The sequence below is a fragment of the Cricetulus griseus genome, chromosome 3 (genome assembly GCF_003668045.3).
Source record: "Cricetulus griseus strain 17A/GY chromosome 3, alternate assembly CriGri-PICRH-1.0, whole genome shotgun sequence".
In the NCBI taxonomy this organism is placed as follows: Eukaryota; Metazoa; Chordata; class Mammalia; order Rodentia; family Cricetidae; genus Cricetulus; species Cricetulus griseus.
In genome coordinates, this window is record NC_048596.1 from 180,808,864 (window position 1) to 180,834,797 (window position 25,934).

Genomic DNA, 25,934 nt, shown 5'->3' on the forward strand with positions numbered 1-25,934 from the left:
ACATGTGGTTGTGAGCCATCCAGTGTGGGTGCTGGGAACTGAATACTTGGGTCCTCTGCAGAGCAACACACACTCGTAGCTGCTGAGCCTTCTCTCCAGCCCTTGAGATTTGCTAACTTTAAAGAAATTGGTGAAAAGGAAAGGAAAGAACTCAGGAAGTGGTCAGTCACTTTAGTCACTGAAATTAAAAGATTGAAACAGAGGGCCTTTCCAAAAGCAAGCTGTATGCCACAGGGAGGGATTGAAACATTTGCTTTCACAATGTGGAGGTTTCACAATGTGGAGGTGATAAAAAGCTTTTAATTCCTTTTTGTAAATAAAAGTTTTATGGTGTTTGACAGAAAAGACTTAACATTTAATGTTTTTTTACGTGCACAACCTGCTTTACACACAGAGAACGGGTTTGGAATGGGAGAGAGAAATAGCCCAACTTAAGAATTAGAAACAGGGCCGGGCATTGATGGCACATGCCTTTAATCCTAGCACACTAGGGAGGCAGAGGCAGGTGAATCTCTGTGAGTTCAAGGCCAGCCTGGTCTCCAGAATGAGTTCCAGGACAGAGCAATACATAGAAACCCTGTCTCGAAAAACAAACAAAAAAAAAAAAAAGAAAGAAAGAAAATTAAAAACAAATACTCTGACATTTCTGGCCGGACCAATTCAAGTCTGTTATTTCACCCATCCTTGTTGATCTCTACCTAGAGGGTCTAGAGGTTTAGGAGAAATTGAAGACAGCCTATGAGAGACTAGCCAAGAAAGAAAAAAGTAGCATATCTTGTGGCACTTGACCACTAGCCCTCCCTGTCTGCCCTTCACCAGATGCTCATTGTCTGATTCTTGCCTCTCTCCCTAACCTCATAAGCAGCCTGAAGCAACTGTGGGTCTATAATGTTCACAGTTATATCCCTCGTAACTGGCCCCCCACTTAACATTTGCAAAGTATTTGATAAATGCTTGCTGAATGAAAGGATAAAGAAAAAGTGTGTGTGTGTGTGTGTGTGTGTGTGTGTGTGTGTTGTGTGTGTGTGTGTGTGTGTGTGCTTTTATATATGTGACTGAGCCTGAGTGAGTTTATGTGTACCACATGAATTCAGGAACTGCTAGAATCCAGAAGAGGGCATGAGATCCCCTGCAACTGCAGTTACAGAAGCTTGTGAGCCCCTGTGTGGGTGCTAGAAATTGAACCTGGATCCTCTTGGAAGAGCAGTCAGTGCTCTCAACCACTTAAGCATCTTTCCAGATCCCACTATATTTTTCTACACTTTATATTACTTGGGAGTTAGATGTGGTATTGCATGCCTTTAATCCAAGCACCTGGGAGGCAGAGGTAAGCAGATCTTTGTGAGTTCAAGACCAGTCTGGTCTATATAACAAGTGCCAGGCGAGCCAGGGCTACGCAGTGAGACTTTGTCATACAAATCATAAAATATGGGTTTTAGCAAGATTACTTACCGAGTAAAGACACTTAGTACTGAACTTGACAGCTTGAATTTGATAACCAGGACCCACATTGTAGAAAAAAAGAACTGAGTCCTGAAAGTTGTCTTCTGACCTACATATGCCATGGCATCTGGACACATACACATACAGACACATGTGCCTGCACACAGACACAAACACAAGAAAACCAAAATAAATAAATACACATAAAATACTTTTGTTGGCAGGATGGTTCAGCAGGTAAAAGTGCTTTCCAAGCCTTGTGGCCTGAGCTGGATCCCCAGAACTAACAGTGGAAGGAGAAAACTGACTCTCAAAAGTTGTCCTTTGACCTCCACATACATGCCATTGACACCTGCCCACAAGCATTCTCACTCACATGGCACATACAAAACAATAAATCATTTAAAATGATAATTGGCAATGTGCCTATCATTTAATCTGGTAATTTTCTTTCTGAACATTTATCCTAAGGAACTCAACACACACACACACACACACACACACACACACACACACACACACACACACAAAGATGGATATATAAGGATGTTCAGTGGAATGTTATTTACAGTATTGAAAACCGGAAGGTATACCAGAGCAATGTATGAAGAGTCAGTGTGAACTTCTCCAAGGCTAATCAAGCAGGAACATGCTTACTTAGGGCATTAAGTGAAAAGGCTGGTGACATGGCTATATACATACTTCTTTTTAAAGATCTTATTTATTTATTATGTATACAATATTCTGCTTCCATTCTGGACACTAGAAAAGAGCACCAGATCTCATAACGGATGGTTGTGAGCCACCATGTGGTTGCTGGGAATTGAACTCAGGACCTCTGGAAGAGCAGTCAGTGCTCTTAACCTCTGAGCCATTACCCCAGCCCTCTGAATAATTCTTGATTGCTTATGCATAGTAGAAAAGCCTTGCCTGAGAGTCACTAAAATATTAGCAGTGGTGATGCTTTTGGAGTGATAGCACAGTAATTTAAATTTTCTTATTTTCTTATGTGTGTTTTCCTGATTCTAACAAAGTTTCTCTAGTAGAAATATATCTCTATAATTTGAAAAGAAACATTTGGGGTTTTAAATTCTCCAACAAACTATGCAAAAGGGGAAAAGGTAGAAATCCTAGGAACAGAGAACTGCATCTGTGGTGCCAGTAGTCAGTTACTATCTCATATGACCTTGTGGCCTGCTAGGCTCTCTATTCCTATCTTATAGATTAATAAATAAATAAAATGTAAATTCAGACTAAAAAAATTAAACTATTCATTGTTGATCCTGGGAGCATAGAGATAAGAACAGCATCTTTGTGATCTACCTGTATCTACAATCCAAGCCCATTCCCAATACTTTACACTATATATATATATATATATAATATATATATATATATATATGTATGTATATGTATATTTATGTATACACACACACATAGACTCACACTTGAAGTGGGACCATATGTAGTGTGTGTGTGTGTGTGTGTGTGTGTTGTTATGGATCGAATCCAAGAAATTCTTTTTAATACTAAAAATAAAGACTCTAGCTTGGCCCACAAGCCCTAAATATACAACAAGGAGTGAGATGGAGGCATTATTCTGCCTCTTGGTGCAGCATTGGGCATCTGTTGTTTCAATGTATGTCTACAGAGATCCCTCTAAGGTGGGCAAGGCCAGGGCAATCCTGTCACTCTCTTCTAGAGCAAAATCACTGTACTTTGGAGAAGGGAAGTGAGACCTGGCCAAGGTTGTGGCATGCATGGCTTTGCAAGCTACCCACACTCTCTTAATTCAGCCCTTTCTCATATTCTCACATCCTTTATCTCCCTGCACCATAAATAGTGAAAACCAGAGCCACTGATGTCTCTGAGACCAAAGAGTAAACTGTCAAACAGATAAATCAATGCAGCCTTAAAGAGAGCATGTAAGTGAAACTGGAGGTGTCTGAATGGGGGCACAGTCTCCCCCAAGTTGACCTGAGTGCCCTTCTGGGGCCACTGTGCCTTCACTTGAAAGGACAGATGTCATTGAATCTTCTTACTTGTCTAAATTCCGAGAACTAGGGAAGAAATACTGAGAATGGTGTGCAGGAGAGACAGAATTTGGATCATTCATTTGGTGTAATACACTGTGTGTACTCTACTCCTTGTAAGCACAAAGGACTAGTTAATAAAGTTCACTTCCCACTTGCATTTTGTACCCTCCCCACTCTTCCCATCTCCAGTCTCCCTAAAATCTACCCTACACTCTCCCTTGTTCTCCTTAACTCCTTGCATAGGTCTATGCAAATGAGAAACAAGTGTGGAATCTACTCCCCTTCCCACTTGCTGTGATTTTAAAGGGCTTCCGTGAGGAACCTAACAGCCTGGATTTTCATCTTTGCTCTGTCATTCACTGTATACTTTTGACCCATCACTCAACCTCTCTGAACCTTGCTATCCTCCTCATCTGTAAAATGGAGCTAAAATCTATCCTATGTTACTTGTCCAGGTGATACTACATGCATATCGATGTGAAGAATTCCAGTTTTATTCATTTTAACATTTATTTTATTTTATATGTATAGGTGTTTTGCCTGCATGTATGTCTGTGTACCACTTGCATGCCTGGTGCCTGAGGAATGGAGAAAAGGGCGTCTGATCCTCTTGGAATTGGATTTGTAGACTGTTGTGTGATGCTGTGTGAGTGCCAGGAATCAAACCTGGGTTCTTTGCAAGAGCCACAAGTGCTCTTAAACACTGACTTATTTCTCCACCCCACATTTTATTCTTTTCAAAGACTATTTATTTAATTTCAATTCTTATTATGTGTATGAGTAGTTTGTCTCCAAGTATGTGTGTGTACATACTTGCATGCCTGGTAAGGATCAGAAGAGGGTGTTGGATCACCTGGAATGTGAGTTACAGACAGTTGTGGGTGCTGGGAACTTGTCCTCTGCAAACACAATAAGTGCTCTTAACCACTGAGCAATCCAGCCACCCAATTTTATTTTTCAAGTAATATAAAAAATATATATAAGCCCCCAATTGCTGTGAAGTGGAGGGGTCAATAGAGTCTGTACCATCCAAAGTTCCTGACCAGCACTGTAAGTCTTTTGGGGAAGGGTATCTGATTCGCTTTAGGAGACAGGACTCTATACTCCCCCTGGAGGCCATCATCTTGCCAATCTGTAGGTGATGTTTCTGGCTTGGAGATCTAGAGCTTCAATAATGTTGAAATTTCCAGGTGTGGTGGTGCATGCCTTTAACCCCAGCACTTGGGAGGCAGAGGCAGGCAGATCTCTGAGTTCAAGTCTAGCCTGTTCTACAGAGCCAGTTCTAGGACAGCCAGGTCTACACAGAGAAAACCTGTCTCAAACAAACACTGACGGACTTTATGGTTGCTGATCTTGGAGACCACCCCCTATGTCTAGAACACCAGTCTTCGACCCCTACCCTGAAGTCAGATCAGATCAGAGAGCCCCTACCTGCTCTTGGGCCAAAGCAGGACAACTTTACAGGACTAGCAAATCTCTGAAGTCAGCCCAGCTGTCTAGCTATCCATGAATGAAATGTCTTTATCTAGGGAACTGGAAGAAGAAAGTGAGACAGTGTCAGACATGTAGGGGAGCCAGGTAGATAAGATGACAGATGATATACTTCCCAAGGTTAATCAAAATCAGAAACTAGAATAGCAACCCCTGGTCAACATCTGACCAGCAGAGAGATTCTACCAATGGTTCATCAGCTCTTCTTGGGCATAGGGTCCTGGGTATGACTATTTGTCTGTCCTTCCATCCACCCATCTGTTTATCTTCTGCAAACTGCCTGCTGAGGCCTAGCCAGAAACAAGCCCTATCTTTGGCACAAAGCCACATGCTAAGATGAATCAGTTTGGAACTACTGGAGCCAGTGGGTGGAAGACAGAAGACATACCAGGAGGAGGGTACAGCAAGGACCAGGGCTGGTGGATGGGGAAATGTTGGGCCAAAGCAGGTATTCAGGTACCTTCACAACAAGGGGAGAGCCTAAATGCCCAGTAGGTGCATTGATGACTATGGAGAGGCAAAGAGAGGAAGCACAAACAGCAGGCTTTAGAAAGATAAGCAGAAAGTCCCTGTAGGAGGGAGGCTACAGAGAATAAGAGGAGGCTGGGAGGCAGGACTTCATACTTGATTCCACCATAATGTCTTCATTGGGCCTAGCTTCATCCCAGCCCACTGACTGATGCCACTCCTTCCTACATCTACTTCAGGGCTCTAATTGCACTTGGGCCAAGGGTTTGGAAATTGCCAATCCTATGCCTATCCCTCACATCTATTCCAAGGTGCCCAGACCTTCATATCCACAGGATTCCCTAGTCCTCATAGCATCTGAGACAAACTGGGACTAAATTCCTGGTGCTTTAGGTAGAAGATTTTGGGTGAGTCATCCCACTGTTCCCTACCTCAGGGACTATGACCCCTACATAGTGTAAGCACTGTGGCTTGTGGAGGTGGCTATATCACAGGAAGGACCTAAAAGCTTGACCCAGCCCCCACAATAGCATCTGGAAAACAGGCCAAACTTCAGTTCTAGACACTTGCTGGTCACGCAACATTCTTTTCCACCCCAGGGGACTTGGGGTCCCAAAACCCAGGTCCTCAGTGATGGCACTGACTGTTCAGGTACGAGCCTGGGGTGGAGGAAGAAATGTGAAGTCCTGTCGTCCATAACGTGGATGCTAATCTCTTTTCCCAGAGTTCATACACGTGCTGGCAGAAAGGAAAGAGGGTGGTGGGGACTCAGCCGATAAGAGATGAGGAATAGGCTTATCTCTTTTTGACCTCCTACCTCGACTTGGGACTTCACCGGTCAGCAGGCAGGTGGGGGCAGGGCAGGACCAGCCTCTCCTGCACTGTTGGGGGGTGGGGGCGGGTCCCTAGGGAACCGCTCCTCCCGCCTGCCGCCACTTTAAGAGACTGCTCCACCGCAGCAAGCGGGGCCGGAGCCGCAGACTGAACGAGCGGACAGAGCAGATCCAGCAGGTGCACCGCCGCGGGGACAGCAGCGGCATGACCGGCCACCACTGTTGGGGCTACGGCCAAGACGACGGTAGGCGCGGACCCCTGGTTCTCACCCACCTGGGTTCGCTGCATCCCGTGGTTCCGACCAGGTTTTCGGAACCCTCAAGCCCCACTCTCCAGAACCCACCCGGACCTCTCTTTCGTGCAGTCCCCAGAACCCGACCCCTGCCTTGCTTCTTCTGATCCGGGCGCAAAGTCCGCGCTGCGCCCCGGGCCCGCCAGCGAACCACTGGGTTGCTGAGCGCACCCTGCCGCCGCCTCCGCGCAGTTCAGGACTGCAGCGCTGGCTCCCACCCGGCCCCGCACTCTCCCCATAGCGTGCACAGCGCTTGCAGGTGGCTCGGGGCTACGGGGGCGGGGGCGGGGTGGCCGCGTCGCAGCGCCATGCGCGGGTGTCATTGCGGGAAGCGTGCACAGCGTGTATGCAGAGACCTCCAGGGAACTGGGCTCGGTGTCCCCGGGAGAGTTTCCGCTGGAGTGTCCGAGCTGCGGTGCAGGCTGGTATGCGAGGAAAGAGGGAGGGCGCTTGGGGACACATGGGAACGTTTGGGTGTCTACACCCGGTAGAGCTCTTCAGCGCGACCTAAGTGAGTGGGGCCATGGGTGCGGGGTCTGGCCAGGAGAACGGCTCCCCCATTCTGCCTCTGTTTCCTTAGCATGCCGAGGGAGGATGGAAGAAGCCAGTGAGTCAGACAGCTTCAGTGTGGGTCTGGGACAGGTCAGCTCTCTTTGGGCGTCTTACCAAGAAGAGATAGGGTGTGGGGCAAGCAAAGGCTTCCCCATTTCCCAGAGAAGAAGGTTGATCACCCAGGATCATGGATGTCAGGAGGGGAACCCAGGCAGGGCAAGTGGAGAGGGATGCAAGTGCTGGAGGGGTGCTATTCCTCCGGCCACACTTTTTCCAAGAATAGTCAGTTTGTGAGAGAGTGAACGTCCCGGACTATTGTCTGGGTTAGGAAATTGCAATTGACCAGAGGGAATCCCGTGTTGCTGCGGTTTCTGTCCTCTCTAGGACACCCCCCCCCCAAAAAAAAGAAAAACAAAGGATCATGTTTTGGTAGGACAACCTCAGATTTGGACATACTAGACTGGACCGAGACATTTAGGGTAAAAGAAGATGTCAGAGACAGGCAGAGATGGAGAGAGAGACAGAGAAAAGCCAAGTTGATAAAAGACCATCTTACCCCCTGCATGAGCTGGATCTGCTTTTAAGTGCCCTCCCTCCCTCCCCCTGACCCGCCCCCGGAGTCCCAGTGCCCGTTCCTAACCTTCCTGATAGCCCTGTCCTCTAGCTCTGTACCTTGAGCATCCTGAACAGCTTGTTATCGTCAGGTACTTAACCAGCCAGACCTGGGCAGTCCAGCTTAGAGGAGGGAAGGACAGAGGACAGAGGTGCCCAAATGCGGTAGCGCTCACAGGGCTTCAAAAATAACCCAGTAAGGCTGGGCCACCATTCTGAGTCATCCATTGGGGACACAGCTCTGTCGGCACCTGCTGCTGTTTTCTCGGGAAAACTTAAGAAGCCAAAAAGGGGGAGAAGCACCAGCCGGCAGTAGCTCTAAAAATAGGCTGTATCTCAGGATGTTCCCTAGGGAGATGCTGAGCCTCCCCGCTGCAGATGGAGCCTCTGGGAGGCAGGTGGTGGGTGCCTGTGGGTGTGCATGCAGGTGTGTGTGTGTGTGTGTGTGTGTGTGTGTGTGTGTGTGTGTGCACACGCGTGAGAGCGCAATGTGTGCATGGGTATGTGTTCTGCTGTGATCCCTTCGTTGGGATTCCAATAGGAGGTGTTTATGTACGAGGGTGCATATGTGTGCATGTCAGTTGTAATCAGTAGGGCTGGTGGGCAGGGAGAGCTTGGACCTTCTTGAGGTGAGCTCAGGTCACTGAATATTTCATGCATACATGTATGTACATAGGAAGATCCATATGTAGCTGTCAGAACATGTTTGGAGAAGACAGGAAGAGGCAATCCATACACATACTATGTGTTTATACCCGTGCATTTGCACATGTGTGAGCATGCATGACTGACCCACGGTTTCTCATCTATAGCATGAATACCATGCTGGTTTCTATCTCATATAGTTGTGCTTGTGAGGAGAAAACATGTCGCCTGCCGAAAGCCAGGTTGATGTGAGTTTTTATTCCAAGTGCCAAGTTTGCACTAAGTTCCTCAGGGTACAGGAAGAAGCTAAATTCCTGATAGGGTCAGGTAGGGTAGAGTGGCTTCAGATGCCCAAGGGCCTCCTTGAGTGTTTGTTGGGGGTTGGGTGGATTTACTATCTGGAACCACCTCTGAGCTGTGTTGTGTTCCCTGCCCTACAGTGCTTCCCTGAGCTCCTACTGGTGCTAGGGAAAGGAATGAGAGGGGTTTGGAGACTGTCTCCCAGACAAGGTAACAGAAAGTTAATCAAGAAGTGGGCAGAGGTGGAATTAGAACTCAGGCTTTGTCTCCTCCCTCTCCAGCTTCCCTCATCCCACAGCTTGGCTAACCTGAGTCTTTGACCCTTCCCTACCTACCTATAGGCCCTTCAAACTGGCACAAGCTGTATCCCATTGCCCAGGGAGATCGCCAGTCACCCATCAATATCATATCCAGCCAGGCTGTGTATTCTCCCAGCCTGCAGCCATTGGAGCTTTTCTATGAAGCCTGCATGTCCCTCAGCATTACCAATAATGGCCACTCTGTCCAGGTGGACTTCAATGACAGTGATGACAGAACTGGTAAGTGGCCTCAGCCAAAACCTGGCACTAATCCCCTTCATGCCCTCATCTTGGGTGGGACAATCTTAGGAGGGGCAGCTTGCTATGATTAGGGAAGGGAAACTACCTCTCACTAGCTGTGATGAATCCCAGAGCTCAGTCTTGTCTCTCAGTATATAAAATTTAGTGATAGTATTCTCTAGGGTCATAGAGAGGGCAGTAAAAAAAACAAAACAAAACAAAAACCTGACGTGATGTTTGTAGTCTTGCATAAAACAGATGCTCAAGAAATGCTAACTCCCTTCCTCCCCTTCCTCTCAGAGCTTCAAATTGTGTTTATTTTCACTCCTAGCCTCTCACTGACCTACTTGTGGCCTAGGGCCAAGCCCTCTTCCCTGTGATCAAGCCAGGCCCCCAAAGGAAAAGGAGGGGAGTGAGGTGTTCTGTGTGCCAAGCTACTTGCTAGAACTCGGGACGCCTCAGACAGGGTGGTGGTGGGAGACAGAGACAGGCAGATCTCTGAGTTTGAGTCCAGCTTGGTCCACTACAGAACAAGTTTCAGGACAGCAAGAGAAACCCCATTTCAAACAAACAAAAAAAGAAAAAGAAAAGAAAGAAAATGAATTCAGGCAGCCTCTCATTATTTAGTCTTCCCAAGAATCCATTGCCATAGCTGAGGCTCAGTAGCATAACACTTACCCAGCATGCACAAGGCCTTGGCTCAACACATCTGGGGCTGGGAATCCAGCACAGTTGGTACAGTGCTTGTTTAGAATGCACAAGGCCCTGGGTTGGAGCCTCTGCATCTCGTAAGACCCAAGCTCAGTGGTACACACCTGTAATCCCAGAACTCTGGAGCTGGAGGCAAAAAATAAAAATAAAAATAAAAATTCAAGGTCATCCTTAGCTACATAGTGAGTTCAAGGCCAGCCTGAGCTAGTGACACACTCTAAAACAACAACCCTCCCATCAGATGGGTTATCAATTGCCCAGCAAGCCTCTATCCTTGCTGCAGAGGGAAGAAAGCCTAGGAGACCCCCAGGAGCAGAAGGCAAAACACCCCTTCATACTGACCCCTTTTCACACACAGCCCCAGACACAGGATATGGGGTCTAGATGACAATTTATGAAGGAGCAGTTTGTAGGCCAGAATATACCTGCTCTAGCTTCCCTGGTCTCTCCAATTCATCCATGACCTTCAAGGTCCTCACCACCATGGACAAGAGTGAGGCCTGCAGGAAATTGTGGCAGTGCCTTCCCAGGCCTCTTTGTCTTAGGACCAAAGTACAGGTTTCCAAGATAAATTCCCTGACCTTAGGAATATTCTGTAGTGAAGAAATTTTGTTCTCATCACAGGGTCTGTAAGGGAGAGAGTGGGGTGAGAAGAGCACCTATTAGGGTTCTTTATGTAAGGAAATGTTTGTTTGTTTGTTTGTTTGTTTGTTTTACTCCTCCCCACCCCCTACTCAATAAAAGCACTCAGAAAATTTACCTGCCAAACAGAAAAATCAAGAGAAAAGAAAGCCCTGCCTTTTATAGAGTGTGACATTAGTTATTTAGCCCTAAGTTCCTTGGGAGGGTAATAAAAAAAAAAAAAGGAAGAGACTTAGCTATAGTTTTTTTCTGCAGAAGTAAGTCTAGAAGAGCCTTAGAAAAGAGAGAAAATATGTTATCTTGTTTTGAAATCTAAGAAAAATCTTTTATCCAGAGCCTTGGAAAGGCAACATGGGACCCTAGATAACCATGGATGACAGTTTATGGAGGAGCAGTTTTCATGGCAGTCCCCTCGAACAGCCTTCAAAGATTCAACTCAAACATGCCTCTTTGCCTTAGGATCAGAGTCCAGGCTTCAAAGATAGATTCCTAGGTAGAGGCCTTAGGCAATAGTCTTTAGTGAGTATTTGTGTAACTGGTCTGAGGGTTTGCATGAGAGACCTGGCTGGGGCTCCACTTCCCTACCAGGCCTGAGGAGCCAGGGAGTCAGTGGAAAGAGGAAGACAGATGGGACTCTGCCACCACCCATTGTAGGTTACTCTGGAGGTCAAGTAGGCTGATAACCACAGAGCACCACTGAAAGTAGGACAGTCACAGTGAACAGTAGGACATCTGCAATCAGATAAAGCAAGAAGGGAGAACCCCCTCTGGTACCATCTGGGTTCTAGGAGAGAAACACTACAGATGGATCCAGAAGTCTCCCAACCACAGAAAAGCCTAGGATTCTGTGGTAAGCCACCAAGCCCTGACTCTTTTTTGTCAACTGGTACTACGGCCCTAGATTGCCTGTTTCTGACATAAGGCAGGGCAGCAGAGATGGGCCTCTGGATTTTGTCCTGTTCACCCATCATGAAAGGACCTGGTAGAACTCTGAGCTTAGAGTTGTCACTTGATCTAGGAGCTCACATTCAGGGCTAGCTAGGGCCTCTCCACCAACAGATCCCTTTCATCTGGAAATTCTATCAGTCTCAAGAGGCCTTATGTGTAGCCCTAGATCACCAGCTATCAAGGTGAGAAAGTCACAAAATCAGCATGGCTGGGGCCTCTAAAGAGGCCATTTGTACAGGGGGTAGCCCTGGGAGGCCCCAAGACTATCTGGGAGGGTAGGGACTCTCAGGAGCTAGCCACCTATTCCAAGGAAATACCATGTTCTGGCAAGGTTAGCAGTTTGAGACACAGAAGCTATAGGCTTGCAATGGTTTTGTAACCTTGCCCCATTTCCTCCTTTATAAAATAGGTCCAGCTAGACACGGTGACATACTCCTTTAATCCCAGTACTCAGAGGCAGAGGCAAGCTGATCTCTGTGAGTTCAAGGCCAGCCTAATCTACATAGTGAGTTACAGGCCAGCCAGAGCTACACAGTGAGACATTGTCTCAAAAAACAATAAATAAATAATAAAGTAAGATAAAATTGGTCCAAAAATAAATTCTGTCCCTCCTGAACTACTAAGATAACAGACAAAATAATTGTTCCAACTCAGCCTTGGGTCTGGGTCCCAGATATGGGAGGCCTATTGTTAGTGGGAACAAAGAGTCTAAGAGGCAGGAGTCCAGTCTACAGGAAACCTGGCAAGAGTTGGAAGGAGGGACCAATGCAAAGCCCTCCTTTATCAGAACAGCCACTTAGTAGGCTGTCACACCTTCTGCCTTGACCCAGACTGGGGATCAGATTGTAGGGACTGGTGGGGCAGACCCATGCCCTATCCAGCAGGTTTTCCACATGAAAACTATAGCCCCTAACCAGGCTTGGTAGTATAGGCCTGTAATCTTAGCTACTCTAGAGGCTGATGCAGGAGGATAAGTTCAAATTGAGCCTAGAAACTTAGCAAGACCCTACCTCAAAATGACAAAAGTCCAAAAAGGGTCAGAGATATAGCTCAGTAGTAGACTGCTTGCCTAGCATATTTGAGGCCCTATGTTCAATCCTGAACATGGTCAAAATAGATAAAGTATGGAGCCCTTGGTTGAAGATGTTGCTCATCAATGAAATGCTTGTCTAACATGCCTAAAGCCGTGTTTGATCCCCAACATCTCACACACACATATAGTCCCTACCTGGACTGCCTGGGTCCTGGCACTGCCACATCCCACTTCTACCCACAGTGGTAACTGGGGGCCCCCTGGAAGGGCCCTATCGTCTCAAGCAGCTCCACTTCCACTGGGGCAAGAAACACGATGTGGGCTCAGAGCACATGGTGGACGGCAAGTCCTTCCCCAGTGAGGTGAGATCTTCTTTGCTGCATCCCTCTGCTGCCTGGGGAAGAAGGGTGTATGGGACAGTGTGGGGCTCAAGGATGCCTGGGGCAAGGGCTCTGGAGAACATGTGGAACTGCACCCAGGGCCTTTGGGAGAGACCCCTTCCCCATCTGCATGCTGTCCACATTCCTGGGAAGGACCCAGAATGGGATGGATGCTACCTGTTGTTCTCCGGGGGCTCCCTGGGATCCTGAGATTAGGGGGCTTGCAGCTCTACCTCTTCCAGCAGGAGCAGGGGGAGACTGATTTCATGCCCCTGTTGCTTCTGGGGGTGCTTAGCCCTGGCCTGGCTTGGCTTGTTTTTTGCCTCTCCAGCTACATCTGGTTCACTGGAATGCCAAGAAGTACAGCACTTTTGGGGAGGCGGCTGCAGCCCCTGATGGTCTGGCTGTGGTTGGTGTCTTCCTGGAGGTGGGTGGTGGATACCCAGGGCAGGGGAGAGTATGGGAGGCTCATATGCCCTTAGTTTTAGAATGAAGGGATTGGAGGCTCATACTGTCTTCTCCCTGACAGACAGGAGATGAGCACCCCAGTATGAACCGCCTGACAGATGCACTCTACATGGTTCGGTTTAAGGTGAGACCAAGGGTTGCTGTTCCTTTCTAGAACGGCCAGCTGGGGAGAGAGGATGGATGAGACTGGCTCATGGAGTAGCCCATTGACTTTTGCATTCTGGCAGCACCTCTGGCTGAGACCTAGGATGAGGGTCTTCTTCATCACCCATGGGTGCCTAGCATACAACTTGGTAGGGTATGTATAAAGTACTGATCATATGGATGGTGGCCTGCTACACAGCCCCAGTGAGGGCATCCAAAGGCAAGGGTATGAACTCGATGACCAGAGAGCCCCCAAAGCCACAGCTTTTACATGTAAGCAAACGAGAGGGCCTGGCCCTGGCTGGGAGGTGGCACCTGGGGTCACAGATGTTTGCCCACAATTTGCATCATCATGTCAAGAAGAGGACCAAATCCTGCCTACAGCAACAAGCAAGGAAGCTGCTGGGCTGATTTTGGTAGAAGCTCTGTGCTAATTCCTGGGTTCCCATCCTGCCCAGGATACCAAGGCCCAGTTCAACTACTTCAACCCCAAGTGCCTCCTGCCCACCAGCCTGCAGTACTGGACCTATCCCGGCTCCCTGACCACACCCCCGCTCAGTGAGAGTGTTACTTGGATTGTGCTCCGGGAGCCCATCAGAATCTCTGAGAGGCAGGTGAGTCCGCCCAGAGTTCGAAGAGTAGGTGCATTCAGATTTCTGCCATGGCAGGGTAACCCCCCAACCAGAAAGCTGTGTTCTGGGCCTTCCCATCATTGACTGCTAAACCAAAGGATCTTTGATTGCTCTAAGTTTGGTTGCTAGTCCTGAGGACCTAAACATGGAAGAAGGGAAGACGCCCGATGCTGGGATTACTCTTAGTGTGTTGCAGTCATAAAGTTGCAAATGCCCAAATACCTCAGCTAGACAAAATTGGAACCAGCCTTCAGGTTCCATGTTCAAGGGCCCACTAGGAAACAGATAACTAAGGGCAGGGAGAGTGAAGCCAAGCAAGAGAAGCAGAAGGGTAGAGCTCCCTGAGCAGCATCTGGGATTATGGAGGAAAACATCACCCATCCCTTCTCTGACCATCCTTTTTGTCTTAAGATGGAGAAATTTCGTAGCTTGCTTTTCACCTCAGAGGATGATGAGAGGATCCACATGGTGAACAACTTCCGGCCACCACAGCCGCTGAAGGGCCGGGTGGTCAAAGCATCCTTCCAGGCCTGACCTTCCCACCCGCCCAACCAGCCACTGGGGCACCATCTTCCCAAGGGCTTCCATGTCAGCGGACACCAAACCATCTGCGGCTCTCTCCCTGAGGGTGCTGGGGGCCCTCCTTCAGCTGGCTCGCCCCTTGGCTACATTGGAGGGTTCTTGATGGGACTCGAGTTGGGGGTACCCTTCTGCTGCCCTGGGGGCTGGAAGAACAGGAACTGAGCAGGGTCCAAGCCTGGACTGCCTCTGCTCCCCAAGACCCAAAGGCCCCTGGAAACTTCCTCTTGTCTTCCCTGCTGGCTGTGTCAGCAGCCCCAACTGGAGCTCACACTGTGATGGCCAAGACACAGCTCCCTGGGGTAGGCAGCTGTCTCTGCCATAAAGACTCAAGCAATAATTAGAGGTGGGCAGAGCTGCCCACTCTGCATTACCTCTTTTGCAGGCCTCTGCCATACATGCACCTCACTGCCAGGCCATTAAAATAGCACCCAGATGCTGGAGGTGATGTGGCCTCCTCCAGCCACCTACCTGCTGCCACGGGCAGGCCCTGGCTATAGCTTACATACTATCTCCCTCTGTTCCTACCCAACCACCAAAGCCACCTACATAACAATCCATTAATGTACTAACAAATAAATTCATTTATTCATGGAACAGATCCCACCTGAGTACCTGTGTTCTGTCTGGGACTCCTCTGGGCTGTGGGGAGCCAACGGTAGTGAGTCAAGAAGGGACAGGCACTAGGCAGTAGTTGTGGGAGCAGAAGGAAGAAGAGGTTCTCTCTTTGGGAGAAGAGATGTAATTGTAGCCAGTGTCTCAGGGCAAAAAGGAGGATCAGCATGTTTGAGGTAAAGGACAGGGCAGGTGTGAAGTTCCCAGGTGAGAGCCTAACATGACTCTAGGGCTGATCCACAGGGCAAGGGTTTAGGGGGGAGGGACTATTGAGGAGCCATCAGCAGGGCCAGGTGTGCAAATGGGAAAGATTCTCACAGAGTAAGGGGAGGAAGTGGCAGTGTCAAGGAGACAGAGAATGGCAGAGGACAGGTGAGAAAGAAGAGATCAAAGAATGGCCCCAGAGAGAGGGTGGGACAGAATCCTAAGAGGAATTGATGGTGTTACATGCCCATATTTACCAGCCCCAGAAGGAAATTTTAAGGTGGCACAAAAATCTAGATCTAAACTTTGTATTTTCAAAACTTGAAAATGAGTGCCTCCTTCACTTTACACCAGAAGTACTTCCTGTGGTTGCTCACCTTGAGGTTTATATTTTTTTCTTTAAAACAATCTTAGAAATTTAGGAACAGTCTTATTTTACATATCAGTCCCAGTTCCCTCTCCCTCCCATCCTCCCAAGCACCCCTTCCCCACCCCACCCCATCCACTCCTCAGGGAGTGTGAGGCCTTCCATGGGGGATTATCGAAGTCTGTCACATCATTTGGGACAGGGCCTAGGCCCTCCCCTGTGTATCTAGGTACCTGGGGTTTAGAATCTCAGTGAACATTGTGACCCTAGTGAGGCATCTAGGCAGGCAGCAGACAGTGAAGAGACCGAGGAATAAAGGGCTGGGGATACGGAATCAGAGCAGTGCAGCAAAAGTGCAAGTTTGGCCATAGGTGCAGAGGGACAGCAGAGAGGCACCTTGGGGAGAAAAATACTGGCTGAAAGCAGGGCTGGCAGGTCACCTGTTCATGATATCCCTAGCTTTTGTCATTTTCATTATACAAGAAAAGCACTTCCTGTCACAGGGTACCTCTGGGCCTTGGAGCTCTAACTTTGAATTATAAAAGGTTAGAAAGGGAGCTTGCCAGGCTTGGTGGTGTAGGCGTGGAGTCCCAGCAACTTTGGAGACTGAAGCAGAATAGTGAGTTCAAGATCTGCCTGAGCCACAAAGAAAACAAAAGGAGGAAGAGAGGCCCCTAGGTACTATCCCTCTCTGAGGAGCTGTGGACAGCTGTTGGCTGGTGAGAGAGGGAAAGTCACTTTGGGGTGTGGTGGTGGTTACTGATAGGTCGCTTATGACCCAGTGTATGGTTCCACATCCAGTCTCATGCGGTCAACCGGGCGGTGGTGGTGAAGGCCTTTAATCCCAGCGCTCAGGAGGCAGAGGCAGTCGGATCTCTCTGAGTTCATCTCTGTAACTCAAAGAGAATTCCAGGGCAGTCTTCAGACCTACAGAGAACCCCTGTCTCAAAAAAACAAATAATAATAATAATAATAATAATAATAATAATAATGATAATAATGATAATAATAATGACATGAATTTGGGAGTGAGATGGATTGGTGGGTCCCAGGAGGAGTTGGAGGAGGTGGATAAGATCAAAATACATTGTATACAAGTATGAAATTTCCAGAGAATAAATAAAAAGAGGACTGAAGGTGTAGCTTAGATATACCCCTGACCTAATATGCATGAGGCCCTAGGTTCGATCCCAATACTATAAAAAACAAAGAAAGGAGAGAGAGGAAGAAGAAAAGGAAGAAGGGAAGGACTGAGGAAAAAAAGGAAAAGAAAAGTGAAGCTGACTCTGTTGCACCTTCAGTTCCCAAGCTCAGGGCACATTCACCTCCAGTGTGGGCAAGCGTGGGAGGGCAGGAAGGGGAGGCCCCTCAGCAGTGGCCACCTAACACAGGGCCAGACACAGCTGTGTCCTTGACTTCAGGCTGGTTTCTCTCTCTGGCTTTCAGGAGCAAAAGGTAGGGGAGGTATCTGGAGGCAACTTTTCCTCTATTAGGGACAGGTGGCTTTGGCATAGGGGAAGAAAAGCTAACAATGTGAACTGTAAGAGTAACTAACATAGGGCCCAGGGCTGAAGTCCAGCCCCGTCCCTACTGTCTGAGAACTGCCATTACCCTCATTTTACAGGTGAGGTTATGAAGACAAGTGGCAGAGCAGGGGTTGAAATGGATCTGTCTGATCACTCTCTTGCTATACACCAGGGCATCTGGATCTAAGGTGACATGATGGGGCCTCCTGGAGCTTGCAGAAGAGTGGAATTCTGATGGGCATGTCTTCTGGGGATTGTGGCACCTCAGGCTTGGCACTGTGAAGAACTTGGAAAATTGGAGCTGGTTTTATAATTATCTCAAAGCTGCCAAGAATGCTCACTCCACAAGTCCTTTCTCTTAATTCATTTTTCAAATTTAAAACTATTTTAAAACCCAATGTGGCCTCCTTATGTTATAATCACAGCCTAAAATCTGACCCTTTTATATTCAAATGGGATGGCCTAGCTGGATCCCAAATGCCTCCAGCAAACCTGGCCTCAAGGGACCTATTACTGGGTCTTGACTCTTCATCCAGAACAAGATCTTTGGGGCATTTCAAGGATACAAGACAAGATAGGTTCCATTCTGTTTGCTCACAGGACCCAGAGAAGCCTTCCCTGGATAGTCAGGGTGGGCCTCCGAGATACAGGCCCATGTAGGGCACAGGCTTTATTGAATCTGTATCCAGGCTAGGGCCACAGGTTTCCCCCCACAAATACCTCATAGAGGAACCAAGTCTGGAACCCCAAAACAGGAATATGACTATAAAGCAAACATCTCCTGGAGCTCTTGTTATAAAAAAAAAAAAAAAAAAAAAAAAAAAAAAAAAAACTTTCTTCCAATGTCATGGTTGCCACTACAGCTGCTTCTGCAGAAACCTGGGAATACCCCCTATGAACTGAGCTAGCTGTGGACACTCATCTTCTAGGATGCTCCTGTTAGGTGAGGTAGCAAGGAACCTGACAAGAATTGCTGCCTGGAAGGGGGACCACAGATGGTTGCCGAGTTGATAGGCAGGGGATAAAGTAGCAAAGGCCCTTCTGTTGTTGCTGGAGTTGGCTGGAGACAGAGAGGAAGATCAGACAACAATATCAGCAAAACCTGGACATCTTGGGGAACTTGTGACACCTGTGGGTATCAGCAACAACTCTGGGGCTGCCCTCAGACACAGAATGTACTACTTGATTGTTGCAAGTCAGGGAGAAGGGGAACAGGGTGACTGAGCATAAAACATTCTGGCATTTGTTCCCTAGCCACAGCAGGGCTTAGGGAAGGCATTTGTCCCTTTGGGGCACAAACCTTAGGGCAGACATTGCAGAATACATCACTCAAATTCTCTGAAGCCTGTTTCCTCCTCTGTAAAACTGAAATGAGATAATGTGAGTCACATCTGTAGCTTCAAATTTTCATATAACTATATGAAAATGTAAAGGGAAATAGCCTTTTGCTTTAGTACCGGAGACTGAACCTAGTCATTCAAGCATGCTAAGCACAAGTCAAACAAGTCATTTTAATAATGATGTTTAGAGCTGGAGGTAGTAGAGCAATTGTCCAGTTACCTAAGACCTTGGGTTCAAGTCTTACCACTGCAATGAGAATAAAAATATATTTTATTTCAACAAACTATAATCTAAACATACCCATTTTTTAAAATTTATTTATTTAGTATACAAAATTCTGCTTCCGTGTATATCTGCACACCAGAAGAGGGCACCAGATCTCATAACGGATGGTTGTGAGCCACTATGTGGTTGCTGGGAATTGAACTCAGGACCTCTGGAAGAGCAGCTGGTGCTCTTAACCTCTGAGCCATCTCTCCAGCCCCGAAACATACCCATTTTTATGTATCATCAGCATAAACCATTATTGAAATATTTTACATTATTCTCTGTATTAGCCTTTGGAATCTGGTGTGTTTTACACTCTGGACTTTCTCTATTTGAAGAAGCTGTATTTCAAGTGGCTGCCAGTGGAGACTGTTTTAGATGGTGCAGGTCCTACACATGTCACTCATGTTATCTGCTGGTACAGTTATCGGCTGGTACAGTTTCTGGGCCTGCAACTAGGCAAAGTGGTAGCAGGACAGGGATCAGACCTGCTCTGGAGTTTTGTCCCCTTCACAAGACCAGCCTTTGTCATTTAGTGTCAAGTCGTCTCCTGTGCCAGGCCTGCCTCATCTAAGAAACATCTCCATTCCCCTATTTTGCTCCAGCCCTGCTGGCCCTGCCTCAGGACCTGGCAGAATGTTTGCTTGTTCCCCAGTATAGAGATCAAGACTTGGCAAGGTGGCAGTGTCCCCAAGAAAGATCCTGCTTGTGTTGAGAAAACTTGGTCAGCCTGGGAAGATTTCCTGGAGGAGGGGCCCAGAGCAAAGCAGCTAGCATCGATGCAAAGGGATGGAAGCCCCAGTGGTGGGGAACATGTAGCAGATAGAACAGCAAGAGCTCTTGCCAACAGCATGAGTTCACCAAGAGGGGGTCTGGGAGGGGTTGGGGGTTGGGGGGTGTGCTAGAGACTCACAGACTTTGGGGACTACTAATGCCATGTAGATGTTTTCCCTTTTGGTTGAGGACCATGGGAGCCCCAGGAGTTCCAAGAATGGCCAAGGACTGCTGGCTTGCAGGAAAATAGCCCTTCCCTAGGTTCCGGTATCACTTGACACATAATTCAATATCTAAACAAGAAACTTTTGGGTAACCTTATCAGGTGCTATCACTGACTCTTTACAGAGCACCTTCTCAACCTGTGAGATAGACTTCAAGCCTGGTCCTGGCAGTGAATCTAGTCTAAATCGCTCCAGCTGTACCTTGTTTTGTTTTCTTGGGTTTTTGTTTGTTTGTTTGTTTCTTGTTTTTTGAGGGTTGTGGAAGGGTGATCAGGTGGTTACTTTCTCTTTTCTAGCTGCACTCTTGTGGCAGGCATTGTGAGGACCACCTAGCGCCAGTAAGCCCCAGGGTCTCTCAGATTTTCATGAAGGAGGACTTAGGATCCTCCACATCTTCTCCCTCAGTTTCTACCCCAAACTACAAGTTCTTGATGATGCTGGGCATCCGTGGCTCTGGAGGGCACCTACCTCATCTCTACTTATCAAAGCCCCTGGGGAAGTGGGGAGTGAGACCTTGCTACCATGGCTGCTGAATGTTCAGGAGTGGAGTTGGAGGTGTAACTCCTTCAGCCAGAGGAAGCCTTGAACACCTAACACCATTAGACATAACAACGGAAGCCATAGGCCACAACAGAGCAAAACCTGCTGGAGCAGGTAGGAGAGGACAGCTAGGATTTAGGACTCTTGGTCTAGTTCTTGTCACTCCATCAGGTGGGTCTTCTGTTTCAGAAAGACTAATATCCCCAAACAAATTCCTGCTTGCTTGCCACGGGGCTCAAAATCCTTCTATTTGAGTTTCCCGGTTCACAGTGAAGACATAGGCTTTGGGTGAATTTAAGTCCCCTTAGGAGCACACTAACACTTTTCCCAGGGGATGATTTTATCACCACCATTTCTGTCTGCTGTGTGAATTATTTTCTAGGCCTCTGCCTAGGACATGGTCTTACTGTGGAGCCATGAAACAGGCTGGCCTCAGCTTACCTCTGCCTCCAGAATGCTGGGATTAAAGACCATGCCAAGCCCAGTTTCCCTACTTATAAAAGGGGTTGTGGGGGGAGTTTGAAAAGCAGGAAAAGTAGGAGAAGAGAAAACAGATTTCCTAGAGGTAGAGATAGATGTGGTAGGGGTAAAGGGCTTTGGATCTCAAATGTGAGTCACCTGAGAACCCCTAAACTGAAAGGAGCCATGGTACTGGGTAAGTCAGTAGATTCTTAGTAACTGGAAGAGCCCCTGCCAAGACCTCCAGACCTTTGCCCATCACTGAAGAAAATGTAGGGGCTGAATTTCCCACCAGCTTCCTGCAACTTCGGCTCAGAGCTAAATCTAATTCATTTACAGGAAAACAAAGACGTTGTTCTGTTTTTCAGATATCCAAGTTTGTGAACCCTGACCCATACAACAGTGAGGTCTGTACTTTCAGAGAAACTAATGCCTGGAAGTGATTTCTCCCCTGGAGAGAGAAGCTCTAATGGTATTATTTTGGGCAGGGGCTGGTAAGATTAAAAAACATTTTGGGGGTGGCCAAGCCTTTGGAGGTCTGGCCCCAGCACTAAATTCAGAAGCCAGTGGTTTCTGGGGATGATTCCAAGGACCTAGAGGGGAGTTTCTCACCCCCTTTGGCTCTAGTTCTGGGGGGCAGAGTTACTCACATGTGTCCTTTGCCCCGGAATGGGAGGGTGCTGGAGACCTCAGCTCCAACTTGGCCACTTGAGATTAACACCAACTAGCAGTTCCAGTAACTCGTGGGAGTCCAGGTCAGGGCATCAGCATCTAGTTTTTCAGGCTTTACAGCCTTCAAGGCGCCTGTCCAGAGCCTGGTACCCCTGAGGTCAGAGGTCATGCTGGGGAGATATGGAGAAGTGCTAGAAAATAAGCTAAGCCAGAGGGAGTCTAGGGCAAAGACCAAAAAAAAAAAAAAAAAAAAAAAAAAAAGTCAGGTGTCTGTTCACAAACAAGAATCTACCAAGCTCCCAGCTCTACTAAGTCCTTGTGTGAGGACAGCAGCCTAGAGATGGGCTCTCCGCATCCTGCAGCTGTAAGACCAGACCATGCCAGGCCAGATAATGTGGGTTCTTCTCTTTACGATGATACTTGAGAAACCTCACATGACAGTTGGGTCATAGAAACAAGCATGGCCAGCACTTTGAACTCTGCAATCAGGCCCTGTGCTTCCTGACAAAAATCTTTTAAATATAACTTCAGACTCACAGTAAGGTGGAAAGAATACTACAACAAATACTTATAGACCCACAGACTTGCTGCTTAACCCTTTCTCTGCCTTCTCTATGTCATCCTTTTTCTTTCTCTCTTCTGTGTGAGTGTGAGTGTATTTGTGTGTGTGTGTGTGTGTGTGTGTGTGTGTGTGTGAGTGCGCGCACGAGCGCGCGCGCGCGCACTTACTGAGGCCAGAAGAAGGCATTGGATCCCCTAGAGCTGGATTTACAAGCCGTTGTGAGCCATCTGTAGGTACTGGGAATCAAACTTCAGTCTTCTGGAAGAGCAGCAGCACTCTTGGTCCCTGCTCCTGTAAACCCCTTTGCCCATACATTTTTACATGCAGGGTTCATCACAAAGAATCATTGGTCTGGTTGGAGGCCCCTGGTCTCTGCCACACCATCAACTCTGGGCCCTCACTAGGACTCTCCTGTACATCATGTTGCTACCCTGGGTCCACAGGACTGACACCTCCACCCCTCACAAATGATCCAGCAGATCGAAGAGAGGTAGATGTTGGGGTGGGCCAACACATAACCCTAGTTCTGGGCCTGGTTAATTTCAGGATTGGTCAGCCTGCCAGCTCTCCCGTCTTCACCACCAGGGTGAGCTCTCCTGCATTGCCCTGGCTAATTCACCCCTTTTGAAGTGATAAGCAAAGGGCTGGGCCAGTTCTCCTGCTTTCTTTCACCTGCTTTCACATCCCCAGGGTCCGTTCTCTCACACCTCCACCAGAGGGTTCAGCTCTACTGTGTTGCCCAAGCAAGGTGTAGGGGCTGCAGGTGATGAGGGGCAGGAACAGCTCTCCTGCTGTTATGACCTCTCCAGCTCTTCTACCTGCCTCAGGCATTGATGGTTGATGGGTCCAGGGACACACAAATAATGGAGGACAGACCACTGAAGTCTATGAAACCAGAAGCAAACTTCATTCCAAAAAAGAAAAAAATCACCACGGGGCACCAAAAGCTTACCAGTTAACTGGGACCACAAGCAGAGTTTGGGCTTCTGAAACTGTGGCAATGGGGGCTGGTTTGGGGCCTCTTCTTATAGTAAAATCAAGCACCCAGTGTGGGTCAAAAAGCTTTTACAACCTTGAGGTCAGGCTTAAAGTCACATTACATTTTAGGTTTTACAACTTTTGGTTCTAAGATGTTAGTTTAGGATGTTTGCAAAAGCCTGTGGCTGACACATCTTCGTTTCCCTGTTCCTGAAAGAATGCAAGGCAGAAAATAGAGTCATGGAGGAGGACAGTTAAAAATTAAGGGAATACAACACAGAAGGTCCAATAAAGGCAACAGTTAGAAGCTAACCTTGTCTGCTGTACCTGCCTAGCTGGTAAGCAGGGAGACAGGAGACAACTGTTAAAAGTTTACCTCTGTACACAGTGGCTTCCAGGATGTCTGCTCTTAAGGCAGAAAGTGGTTGTTGAAGGTTAACAGTGGCTGCCAGCTTTTTTCCAAAATGTGTTTGGGCTTACAATTTACATTTCTATATTCCTGGGCCTTTCAATGGCATGTGGAGGAGGCATCTCTCCGGTGCCCATGCCACCATGTGACAGATGAATGATGGGGACAGCTTTCCCCTGCTCACAACATCCGTGCTGGCTTGCCCACACCCCTGCCCACAGGTTCAGCTCTACTGTGCTGCCCAAGTGAGGTGCTGAGTCCACCTTCCGGAGAGCAGCCTCCTTTTGTTTGCTTTGTTTTGTGTTTTGAGATAGGGTTTCTCTGTGTAGCCCTGGCTGTCCTGGGACTTGAGCAGCAAGCACTCTTAACTGCTGAGCCATCCCTCCAATTCCCTTCTATCTTTTATAATGTATCTACACACATAATACCTAATAGCAACTTGCTAGAAACCAAGTTTTTATCACATAAACTTTTGGAGGAACATTCCAGATCTAAAATATATTCTTGGGGGGCGGGGGTTGTGAGGTGGTGCATGCCTTTAATCCCAGCACTTGGGAGGCTGAGGCAGGTGGATCTCTGTGAATTTGAGGCCAGCATGGTTTAGATAATGAGTTACAGGACAGCCAGGGTTATATGAAACACTGGCTGAAAAAAAATTGTAGGCATGATGAATAGTGTTAATTGCCAATTTGATAGACTCTAGAATGAGGGAGATGCACCTCTTGGTATGCCTGTGGAAAATCTTGATCATATAATTTCGGTGGAAAGATCTGTCCATTATGGGTGGAACCATTTCCTGGCTGTATAAATGGAGAAACAAAAACAAAAACAAAAGCAAAAAAAAAAAAAAAAAAAACCCAAACCCCTGAGCAACAGCATGTGTTTATTGCTCTCTGCTTCTTGATGTGGCTGTGATATGACCAGCTGCTTCAAGCTCCTAATGTCTTGACATCTCCCACCACCATGGACTATGAACCAAAACAAAGCCTTTTTTCCCTTAGTCAGGCTTTTATTACAGCAATGAGAAAAGAAGTAAAACAGTAAGACTATCAGGAAAATGGTTACATGTTATTTTAATGTGATAGATAAACATTTACAAACTAAACAGACCTCAGCACTCAGCACTCAGATCAACAGTGTTTTCCCTGAACCTCAACCCTACTAAGTCACCACTAAATGGCTATCTCCTCAAAGAAACACCCGTTCTGACTTACAGTAGCACAAATCACATTTGCCTGATTTTGAACTTACAGTAAGTGAAAATGTTCACTCCCGAAACCTTCTTAGTTTCTGGCTCTTTCACTTTTATATCTGTAGGATGCTCAGAAACTATTTTAGAGTGCTCCAGGCTCCTGCTTGCTTCTTTTTTCTTTTGTCCTTGACAATTTCATACATGTGTATAATTCATTTTGATAGTTTTTTTAATATTTATATACAGTGTTCTGCCTGCCTGTATGCCTGGAGGCAGAAGAGTCCATCAGATCTAATTATAGATGGTTGTGAGCCACCATGTGGGTGCTGGGAATTGAACTTAGGACCTCTGGAAGAGCAGCCAGTGCTCTTAACCTCTGAGCTACCTCTCCAGCCCAGCATTTTGAAAGTTTGTTATAATATCGCAGTGGGGAACCTTGGCAGATTCTATGACAGGTGAGGGACCAATATGCTAGGCAGACAGAGCTTAAGTGAGATTTTATTAGAAAGGGAAGGGAGTGGGGAGGGAAAGAAGAGAAAGAGGAGGGGGACAGAGAGTGAGAGAAAGAAGAGAGACAGGAAAAGTCCTGCTGCCCCTTTAGAGGAACACCAGGAAAGAGAGCGGAAGTTGGTGGAGTTTTTCTCTTAAAGGCCCTTTGCACCTTCATGCAGACTATGTAGTGAAGTAGTAGCCTGGGCTGATCGGGGTATTGCCTGAGTGTATGCTGCCAGGTGACATGGGGCAGGGCATCATAATGCCTGAATCCTTACACTGTTCACCCATGACCCTCTCTGACCCCTTCCCACTCCTTCTGAACCCCTCCTTACCAGAAAATTCCCTGCCTAATTCCATGCCTTAAAAAAAAATGACACACTAAATTTTTTTTGCAGATTTTTTATTTGAATTAGAAACAAGATTGTTTTATATTACAACCTCAGTTCCCTTCTCCCTCCTCTCCTCCCTACCACCTACCCTCCAACTAAAACCCTACCCATCACATATCCTTTCTGCTCCCCCTGGATGGTGATGCCTTCCATAGGATGCCATCAGAGTCT

At 47.4% G+C, this 25,934-nt stretch overlaps 1 protein-coding gene across 1 annotated transcript; it reads left to right on the forward strand.

Annotated features, from left to right (window-relative positions):
- The first annotated feature begins 6,476 nt into the window (after nucleotides 1-6,476).
- Ca7 (carbonic anhydrase 7) lies at nucleotides 6,477-15,043 on the forward strand. The gene is made up of 7 exons (XM_027405749.2): nucleotides 6,477-6,516; nucleotides 9,015-9,212; nucleotides 12,790-12,908; nucleotides 13,258-13,353; nucleotides 13,456-13,518; nucleotides 13,997-14,152; nucleotides 14,582-15,043. The coding sequence occupies exons 1-7, from the start codon at nucleotides 6,477-6,479 to the stop codon at nucleotides 14,702-14,704; spliced, it is 795 nt and encodes a 264-aa protein (XP_027261550.1). The 3' UTR covers nucleotides 14,705-15,043.
- Nucleotides 15,044-25,934: the final 10,891 nt, after the last annotated feature.

Bases quoted from the DNA above. Each gene is read 5' to 3' on its own strand.
- Ca7 (XM_027405749.2), top strand. From the start codon at position 6,477: ATGACCGGCCACCACTGTTGGGGCTACGGCCAAGACGACG. The intron at 9,213-12,789 runs GTAAGTGGCCTC...TTCTACCCACAG, and splicing joins TGACAGTGATGACAGAACTG to TGGTAACTGGGGGCCCCCTG. The intron at 12,909-13,257 runs GTGAGATCTTCT...TTGCCTCTCCAG, and splicing joins GCAAGTCCTTCCCCAGTGAG to CTACATCTGGTTCACTGGAA.